Here is a 10,230-nt window from a genome sequence, read left to right as displayed (position 1 = left end):
CAGCCACTCGGTTCCCTCCCCCTCCTGCGCTGCGCAAACATATGCAACCTCCACCGGCGGGCACAAAAGAGGCGCTTTGATTTTTGTTTGAAATACACATATTATTGTTGCACTGACTTTTTAACCAAAACACACACAAAAAAACCCAGAAAGAACGAGACGCCCCGGGACTGCAAAGGGGTAAGTTTGGGAAAGGAGTGAAAGTTTGGTGAAGACTGAGTTGAGCACGAAGTTTGCGCGCTCGCTCTGCCGATCCGATGGTTGGGTGTTTGTTTGGGAGAGTTTTTTTTGATGCGAGGATCGGGGGAGGGAGAGTGATCCGCGGTTGTGGGAAGGCGGGGGGTTGTCGAGCAGGTTAGGGCGATGATTTATTTGGGCGGGGGTGCAAGAGGATGGGTGGGGAGATCTGGTCTCCAAAAGCCACGAGTGACCCTCACTCCCTCCCCCAAGGGTTAAAGATTCCCCCTCCTCTTGTTTCCATAACTTTTTGTATTTGTTTTAAAGTTTCCCTACAGTAAGTTAGTTGGGTGGTGGGGGGGGGCAGGGCTGCAGGGCGCTCAGTCACAGAAACTCACCGTCCCAAATAAAAACACCCGCAAGGGTAGTAGGGGAGGGAGGGGGGGGAGGTATCTCCGGCCGCCGGCGGCGCTGCCTCCCTCCCTGGTGGTTCTGGTGGGGAGGAAGCGCCGCCAGTGTGGGAGGCAGGAGGGAGCCGCTGTTGGGGAGGGGGTGGAAGGGTCCCCGTGTTTTTTTGGCGTGGAGAAGGAGGGAGCTCTCCCCTCAAACACTCAGTGCAAGGCGTGATGCCGTCGCCTCCACTAAACGCCCTTTCCTTCCCTCCCCCCAATTAGCACCCATACTCCGCTCTCTTCGTCCCCCCTCAACCCCTTTCACACCTCAGCTCTCACTCACTCCACCCTTAGTGCCTCCACCGCCACTCCCTCAGCCTCTCCTCTCTACGGACACCCCCAACTCCTCCTTTAGTCCCTCTTCCCCCCCATCCCCTCCTGATTGCAGACTCCCTCCCCCTCCCTTCTACAATCTCCTCTCCACACCAGCCCACCCCCCTCTCCAGACATTCCCCTCCCCACTCACCGCCAGATCCTGCCCCTTCCCTCTCCCCACTGGCCTCTCGCTCCCTCCGCCTCACCTATTAGCCCTCCGTGCCCCCTCCCCACTGGGCCCTTTCCTTTTCCCCCTTGCCCCCTCCCTGCCAGCCCCTTCACCCCTCCCCACCAGACCCTCTTCACATCCCCTCTCCCCACCCCTCCGGTGTCAGAGATTATGGGGAGAAGGCAGGAGAATGGGGTTGGGAAGGAGAGATAGATCAGCCATGGTTGAATGGCAGAGTAGGCTTGATGGGCCGAATGGCTTAATTCTACTCCTATCCCTTATGGCCAGTTCCTGTAAGGAGGGTGCAGAGAGCATTGCTCCTGTGACTGAGGCTCATATCACCAGGAGTCACTTTCTCTAGTCTAGACATGATTGAGTGGCAGAGCAGACTCGATGGGCTGAATGGCCTAATTCTGCTTATGATAAGTCGCAGCCGGTCAGGACTGTGATGAAAATAATTTTTTGTCCACACGATAACTACATCAGAGGCTACTGAATATTTGGTGCTCGTTAAAGACAGAAATTGGTGCATTATAAAAGGAATTGAGGCATTTGGGGATCGGGCAGGTAGCCAGTGTTTGGGGTGGGAGATCATCACGGTCTCTTTGAAAGACGGATGAGGTTTGAGAGTGTGAGTGACTGCCCCTTCCAGATTTTTCCTCTTGTGCACCCACCTTGGTGCCTCTCCTGCCCCTTCTCGCCTGTCCACACTTGTGTGTTCTTTGTGTATCTTGTACCACGTGCCTGTGCACCAGGGTCAGGTAGGTAGGAATGTGTGCCTGGAATCTGCTAATCCCTGTTTGCACTTCAGATGGCACTCTGCAGTAGGGGCCAGAGGCAGGGAACAGGGTCATTCGCTGTTTGCATCTGAATATCATTTGACGGATGTTGAAAACTGTAGGATTATATCACATGCAATAACTCCCTAACTAACGCAGTTCATATGTCCCTAAAGCACAACTATGTTCAATTTAAGACAAGAAACTGCAGATGCTGGAATCTTGAGCAAAACCCAAAGTGCTGGTGAAACTCTGGGTTTCAAGGCATCTGGTCAGGGAATGGACAGGTGATGTTTAGGGTCGGGACCCTTCAGAATGACCTAATAGGTTCCTCACTTTTGCATCTTGCTTATGTTCAATTTAAAATGTGTGACATGCGTTGAAATCGAATGTTTTATTTTACTTGTGCATTTTTGATTGCAACCTTCGACCCGAAGCGTTAACTCTGTTTCTCTTCACACGGCCTGACCTGCTGAGTGTTTCCAACTTTTTCTGTTTTATTTTAGATTTTCAGCATCTGTGGGTTGTGAACTAAAAATCATATGCTGTTTACGAATTTTCAGGGTCCTTTTTAAAATTGAACTTTCCTTCCACTCCCTCCAGCGCAGCTTGGCAGTCCCAGGCACTGATAGCTCCACCTGAGAAAGATGAAGCAATCCGGTTACGTTGCAGTATTCGTAGTTGCTGCAGTACTCCTCAGTTGGATCACCTGCACCCGTGCATGCAACAAGGCTCTGTGTGCGAGTGATGTAAGCAAGTGCCTCATTCAGGTAGGTTGCTTGTTGAATCACTAAGCCGAAGGTTGATGGTAATTGGTATAAAGTCTCCTCATCTTCAATTTTGAGTTTAGTTTACTGTCACGTGTATCAAGGTGCAGGGAAAAGCTTTTGTTGCTTGCTAACCGATCAGTGGGAAGACAATACATGATTACAATCGAGCCATCTACAGTGGACAGATACACGATAAAGGAAATAATGTTTACTACAGGATAAAGCCAGTGAAGTCCAATCAAAGGACCACAAAAATGCTGGAGAAACTCAGCGGTTGCAGCAGCATCTATGGAGCAAAGGAAATAGGCAACATTTCGGGCCGAAACCCTTCATCAGTCTGAAGAGGTCTCCAGCATTTTTGTGTTCCTTCGATTTTCCAGCATCTGCAGTTCCTTCTTAAACACAAAGTCCAATCAAAGATTGTCCTAGGGTCTTCAATGAGATAGATAGTAGCTCAGGACTCCTCTGTTGTTAGTAATAGGATGGTTCAATTGCCTGATAACAACTGGGAAGAAACTGTCCCTGAATCTGGACATGTGTGTTTTCTCACTTCTATACCTCTTGCCTGATGGGAATGGAAGGGAGGTTGGATTGTGTGGTGGTCTGGGCTGCGTTCACAATCCTCTGCAATTTCTTGCGGTCTTGGATGAAGCTGTTCCAAAACCATGCTGTGATACATCCCAATAAAATGTTTTCTGTGGAACATTAATCCAGTTGAGTATGTTCTGGGCTCTCCACTCAAATTTCTATTTCATAATCAAAATAAACAAATGTTTTTTGCAGCTTGTGTTAGCATCAGGCATTCTCCACTATATTAATTTGGGTCAAATGCAATGTTAAAATATCATATTTTCTGACCCATTTTCGTGGCTGAGCCTCAGAATATCCCCATGTTGAATTAATTTGGTTCCATTGCACTGTTTGAAGAACAGAGCGGTATAGTTGGTGTCCTGGTTAACATTTATCTCTGAACCATCATCACCAAGGCAGATGATCTACCAGCTTCATTGAAAAGCACAAAGTGCTGGAGGAACTCAGCAGGTCAAGCAGCATCTGGGGATGGAAATCGACATGACGTTTAGGGTGGGCACTTTTCTTCAGACTAAAGGGTGAAGGTTCAGTCTGAAGAAGGGTCCTGACCTGTCTCGCCGTCTGTCCATTCCCTCCACGGATGCTGCCTAACCCATTGAGTTCGTCCAGCATTTTGTGTTTTGCTCAAGATTCCTGCGTCTGCAGTCTCTTGTCCCCAACTCTGCACCACTTGTCTGCCACAACAGTGGCTACGTGTACAATACACTAAACTCACGTTGTTACGGACCTCTTTACAACAAATATTGGTCATAGTGGACGGACCTTCTGACCTTTAGCTGGTCTGGGGCTGCCGACGCCATCCCCATCCTGCACCGCCTCCCCTGCCACTTCCAGGCCGTGCCTGCCACCGCCGACCCTTACCTGTAGTCCAGCGGGCCGTGACCATCGACTCCGTTGATCCTCGCCTCTCCTCCAGGGCCGTCAACCCACCTGGAGTGTGAGTCTGAAGAAGAGTCTCGACACGAAACATCATTTATCCATGTTCTCCAGAGATGCTGCCTGACCCACTGAGTTACTCCAGCTCCTTGTGTCCTTTAGTGTACTAACCTGCATCTGCAGTTCTTTGTTTCTCCTACTTATACAATGATACTATTTCTTGGTCATTCCTCACTTTGTTTTAGCAGACAATGGACATCAGCAATAATGGATACCCCACCTCCCACCTCATTCCCACCCTCATGGTCCATTATAATAAGGGTTTACTGTACTTCATAGGATGTGAAGCAGTTTGTGTGGTCCCGAGGATGTGAACAGTGCAATTGTAATGCTTTGCGAGCAGGCTGAGCCCAACAGTATGAGGACTGAGCAGAAATTCCTGTTGTGCAAATCTAAACATCACATGTGAGGAATCACAGCTGACCCTAATCATGTAACATGTTGCAGCCAAGATACACAGCTTCCAATGGACGGGGATGTGGAGGGAATGAAGTATTTCTATTTCATAATCTGGAAATGAAACAAATGTTTTTTTGGGGTTTTTTGCAGCTTGTGCTAACATCAGGCATTCTCCACCATATTAATTTGGGTCAAATGCAAAGTTAAAACATTGTCTTCTCTGTCCCAGTTTTGTGATTGAACCTCAGAATAGCCCTATGTTGAATTAATTTGGAAGTTCTAGTGAAATGTCTGTGGTCTTCTCCACCTTTCCTTGTGTTGGTTACCGCTCAGCTGTGTGAGCCTCCAGTGTTGTATAGTCAGGCCCAGCAGGAAATTAATATACAAACTCAATTAACTTTGGACATTTGGGAACTATGAATGGCTTGGAAGCCAGCTTTCCACATGAAGTAGTAGAAACAAGGAACTGCAGGTGCTGGTTTACTAAGGAAAGAAGCAAAGTGCTGGAGTAATTCCGCAGGTCAGGCAAGCAATCCTGGAGAACATGGATTGGTGATGTTTCTGTGTTAGATGTAATCTACGGGGCAAGCATGTGAGATGTTTCAGGTAGTGGAGCATGAGGAAACATATTTTAGTTTTAATTTAGTTTAAAGACATGGCGGGGAAACAGGCCCTGCCCCAGCCCTCATCTCCCCTTTTCTCCATAACCCTTAATTCCCCACATTTTCAAAACTTTATCCACTTGCTCTTTAAGTAATCCAGACGCCACAACTCTCCTGGGTAAATAATTCACTACCCTCTGCGAGGAAAAAAAATCTGTTTTAATTGACTGTCCCCTTACTCTAGTCTACAACCATGTTCCCTTGATCAAGACCCTTCCATTAATGGAAACATATTGACATCTATTCTGTCATAGTTATACAGCGCAGAATCAGGCCCTTCGGCCCATCCTGACTGCTAACAAAGATGCCCCATCTACACAAGTGTCACCAGCCTGCGGTCAGCCCATATCAATCAAAACCTTGACCAAATATGTACCTATTCAAGTGCCCTTCAAATTGTGATATAGTACCTGCCTCAATCTCCTACCTCCTCAGGCAGCTCCTTCCATACACCCACCACCCGCTCTGTGAAAACGCTCCAGGTTCCTAGTCTAAAAGCTTTTCACTGTACCTCGGTACATGAGACAATAAACTAAACTATCAAATCTCACCCTAAACCCATGTCCTCAGGTTGTCGACTCCTCTACCCTGGGGAAAAAGACTGCGCATTCGCCTTTGGAATAGACTGTCTGAGTCACGAGTCGAGTGTCAGGCATGCAAACAACATAGCCTGTCATGCCCTTTTGGGGTCTTGTGTATTTCAATGAGATCACCCCTTATTCGTCTAATCCCCAAAGAATACAGATAGATACATTTTAGCTTCTCGTGATGGTTCAATCCTCTCTTCTCAGAAATTAACCTGCTGAATCTCTTGGACTGCCTCCAGTGCTATTATATCCATTATACTATTGGGTGGCATGGTGGCTCAGCGGTAGTCGCTGCCTTACAGCACTAGAGACTTGGGTTCACAAGTTAGAGGAGTAGAATTGGGCCATTCGGCCCATTGAGTGTACTCCCCCATTCAATCGTGGCTGATCTCTGCCTCCTAATCTCATTTTCCTGCCTTCTCCCATAACCCTTGACATCCGTTCTAATCAAGAATATATCTATCTCTGCCATAAAAATATCCACTGACATAGCCACCACAGCCCTCTGTGGCAATGAATTCCACAGATACACAGATGTTCCTCCTCACCTCCTTTTTAAAGAGCGCCCTTTAATTCTGAGGCTATGACCTCTGGTCCTAGACTCTCCCACCAATGGAAACATCCTTTCCACATCCCCCTGCACAATTCTTTCCACATCCACTCTATCTCTGCCTTTCATTATTCTGTAAGTTTCAATGACGTCCCCCCTCAATCTTCTAAACTCCAGCGAGTAGAGGCCCAGTGCTGTCAAACGCTCATCATATGCTAACCCACTCATTCCTGGAATAATTCTTGTAAACCTTCTCTGGACCCTCTAGGGTTCAATCCTGACTCCAGGTGCTGTCTGTACGGAGTTTGTATGTTCTCCGCATGACCACATGGGTTTTCCCTGGGTGCTCCAATGCCTCACACATTCCAAAGACATACAGGTTTAAATCGGTAAAAATTGGAAATTGTCTCCAGTGAAGAAGGATCTCGACCCAAAACGTCACCCATTCCTTCTCTCCAGAGATGCAGCCTGTCTCACTGAGTTACTCCAGCATTTTGTGTCTTTTTGTGTGACAGTGTTCCAATATCCTCATCACAACAAGCCCTCCCATCTATTGTAGTGTCATCCACAAACCTGGAAGCGGTGAGGAGGGATCGGGGTGTTATTTTTGAGTTGGAAAAAGGATCACAAGTCATTGATATGTTCAAGTTCACATTTGTTGCCACATGCACCAATTGAAGTACTGTAGAATTTGATTTACCATGCAGCCACATAATCAACAAGAGCACAATACACAATAGAATACAACATGAACATCCACCACAGTGGAATCAACATTCTTCACTGTGGTGGAAGGCAATAACGTTCAGTTAGTCCTCCTCTGTTCATCCGTGGTCGGGGCCATGAACCCTCCGCAGTCGCCGCTACGGACGGCCCGATGTACAGGCCCTCTCATCGGTATGCTCGAAACTCCGACATCGGGACGGACGGACACTTCGTGGCTTGGAGTTCCCGAATCAGCCACTTCCGACCGGAGACGATGTTATAGGCCGCAGGCCGGTGGTCGGAGCTCTTCTCCGGCGAGGGATCCCAGACTCCGCAATGGAATGTCCACTCCGCGCCCGCGGCTAGAAGCTCCGCAGCCCACGGCTTCAGGATATTATCAGTGTTGACCATGATATCAAATTAAGATAGTTTCATCTGCCTGCACGTGATCCATGTTCAATTCTTTGCAAATTCATGTGCTTATTTAAATCGCTTCCTGTCTGCTTCCATCGCCTCCCTGGCAGTGTATTCCAGGCACCTACCATTCTCATGTGAAAAAAAAACTTGCCATGCACATCTCCTTTAAACTCTCCCCCTTTCAGTTTAAAGCTATGCCCTTTGGTACTCTCAAATTTGACATTTCCACTCTGAGAAAAAGACTGAGCACCTACCCTATCTTCTAAGGTAGACAAAAATAGCATAATCTATGGAACGACGGAATAGGTGACGTTTCGGTTCGAGACCCTTCTTCAGACTGAAGTGGGGGGGGAGGGGGGGGAGACAATAGGCTGTGGAAGAGCTGGGAAGGGGAGGGGAAGGAGGGAGAAAACAAGGACTACCTGCAATTGGAGAAGTCAATGTTCATACATTGAAGTTGATGTAAACTGCCCAAGCGAAATATGAGGTGCTGCTCCTCCAATTTGCGGTGGGACTCACTCTGGCCATGGAGGAGGCCCGGGACAGAAAGGTCGGATTCAGAATGGGAGGGGGAGTTGAAGTGCTGGGCCACCGGGAGATTGGGTTACTTAGTGCAAACCGAGCGGAGGTGTTGGGCGAAGCGATCGCCAAGCCTACGCTTGTTCTCACCGATGTAGAGCAGCTGACACCTAGAGCAGCGGATGCAATAGACGAGGTTGGAGGAGGTGCAGATGAACCTCTGCCTCACCTGGAAAGACTGCTTGGGTCCTTGGATAGAGTCGAGGGGGGAGGTAAAGCGACAAGTGTAACATTTCCTGCAGTTGCAATAGAAAGTACCAGGGGAGGGGGTGGTTTGGGTGCGAAGGGAAGAATTGTTCTACCTATCCTCCCCTCTCTCTCCAACAGTCTTGTGAAAACAATTAAAGTGTGTCCAACCTCTCCTCCTAGCTAAGAACAAGACTGCTGGAGGAACTGTGGGGTGGCACTATGGTGCAACAGTAGAGTTGCTACCTTACAGCACCAGAGACCCGGGTTCAAACCTGACTACGGGTGCTGTCTGTACGGAGTTGTATGTTCTCCCTGTGGCTGCGTGGGTTTTTTCCGGGTGCTCCGGTTACCTCCGATAGAGAAATGTGAGGTATTGCATTTTGGGAGGTCTAACATGGCCGGACCTGCATAGTGAAGGGGTGGGTTCTGGGGAGTGTAGAACAGAGGGATTTAGGAGTACAGGGATTCAGGGATTGATAGGAGGAGCCATCTTGGGGAACGGCTGCTAACCAGCAGCCGTCCGTTTTAATTCATTTTTTTTTCAGTTTTTAGTTAGTTTTGTTCGTCGTTTTTTCGGAGAAATTTACTTCTTATTGTGGGGGGAAGGAGGTAACCTTACTTCTAGGTCCCTACCTGGTCGGTGAGGCAGCTTTTTCTCTTGGCTGCCCGTCGACCCGTCCTCGTGGCCTACCAACGGGCGTGGAGCGCCGTTTCCTGGTGGGGACCGCCCAGCACCTCGGCTTCGTTAGCGGCACAGCACTGGAGCGCTATCGTGGAGCGGAGCGGGCGATGCCTTGCCTGGGTCGCCGCGCTGGATCGACGCGCTTGAGCTCCGGTGAGCTGGACCGCCGAGAGCAACACCTCCGGGCTGTGGGTCTGCGGAGCGGAGCGGGCGGCGCCGACATTAACATCGGGAGCCTGGGAGCTCCAAGGGGAAGCCGACAATCCCCTGCTAGGAAGCGGCTGTTCCAGGTGGCCCAGCCGCTGTGAGGACTCTCCCGATGCTGGGGCAACAGTGGTAACCACTGTGGGGGGATGATTTTTCTGTGTGTAAGGTACTTTGTTAGTCTGTGTCCAAGATGGCTGTCGGAAGAGAGAGTGGACGCTGGCGCGCTTTAGCTGCCGCTGCTCTCTCTTCACATTGTGTTTTTTATTTTTTTTTAATTTTGTGTCTTTGGAGCGATTTCTATCTTTAATTTGTGTATTGATGTCCTTATTATTTATTTTTCTCCGACTATATGTTTTTTTTCGCTTCTGTTTAATCTTTGTAAGGTGACCGTGAGATTTGAAAGGAGCCCGAAAATAAAATTTATTATTATTATTATTAGTACAGGTGCATGGTTCCATTGAAGGTGGTCGCAGGTAGATCGGGTGGTCAAAAAAGCTTTTGGCACATTGTTCTTCATCAGCCAGGTATTGAGTATAGAAGTTGGGCGGTCATGTTGCTGTTGTATAAGATCATTGTTGGTGAGGCCACATTTAGTATTGTGTACAGTTCTGGGCAACGTGTTATAGGAAAGATGTTGTTAAGCTGGAAAGGGTACAGAGAAGATTTACGAGGATGTTGCCAGGACTAAAGGGTCTGAGCTGTAGGGAGATGTTGAGTAGGCTGGGACTCTATTCCCTGGAGTGCAGAAGCATGAGGAGTGATCTTATAGAGGTGTTTAAGACCATGAGTGGAATAGATCGGGTAGATGCACACAGTCCCTTGCCCAGAGTAGGTGAATTGAGGACTGGAGGACAGAGGTTTGAGGTGAAGGGGAAAAGATTTAATAGGAATCTGAATATTTCACATAAAGGGTGGTGGGTGTATGGAACAAGCTGCCAGAGGAGATAGTTGAGGCAGGGACTTTCCCAACTTTTAAGAAACAGTTAGACAGATTGTTGGATAAGACAGGTTTGGAAGGATATGGACCAAATGCAGGCAGGTGGGACTAGTGTAGCTGGGACAAG

The 10,230-nt window shown here is 48.4% G+C and overlaps 1 protein-coding gene across 2 annotated transcripts in view; it reads left to right on the top strand.

Moving 5' to 3' along the window:
- Positions 1-10,230, top strand: part of twsg1 (twisted gastrulation BMP signaling modulator 1) — a 51,050-nt gene continuing 40,820 nt past the window's right edge. For both annotated transcript variants that reach the window (XM_033019832.1, XM_033019830.1), the window contains exons 1-2: positions 1-180; positions 2,496-2,662. In XM_033019832.1, the coding sequence (XP_032875723.1) occupies positions 2,540-2,662 (123 nt within the window). In that variant the 5' untranslated portion in view covers positions 1-180; positions 2,496-2,539. The remainder of the gene's footprint in view (positions 181-2,495; positions 2,663-10,230) is intronic.

This window comes from Amblyraja radiata, chromosome 4 (assembly GCF_010909765.2).
Source record: "Amblyraja radiata isolate CabotCenter1 chromosome 4, sAmbRad1.1.pri, whole genome shotgun sequence".
Lineage (NCBI taxonomy): Eukaryota > Metazoa > Chordata > Chondrichthyes > Rajiformes > Rajidae > Amblyraja > Amblyraja radiata.
The sequence above is the reverse complement of the archived record's forward strand: the minus strand, read 5'-3'. Positions and strand labels throughout refer to the sequence as shown.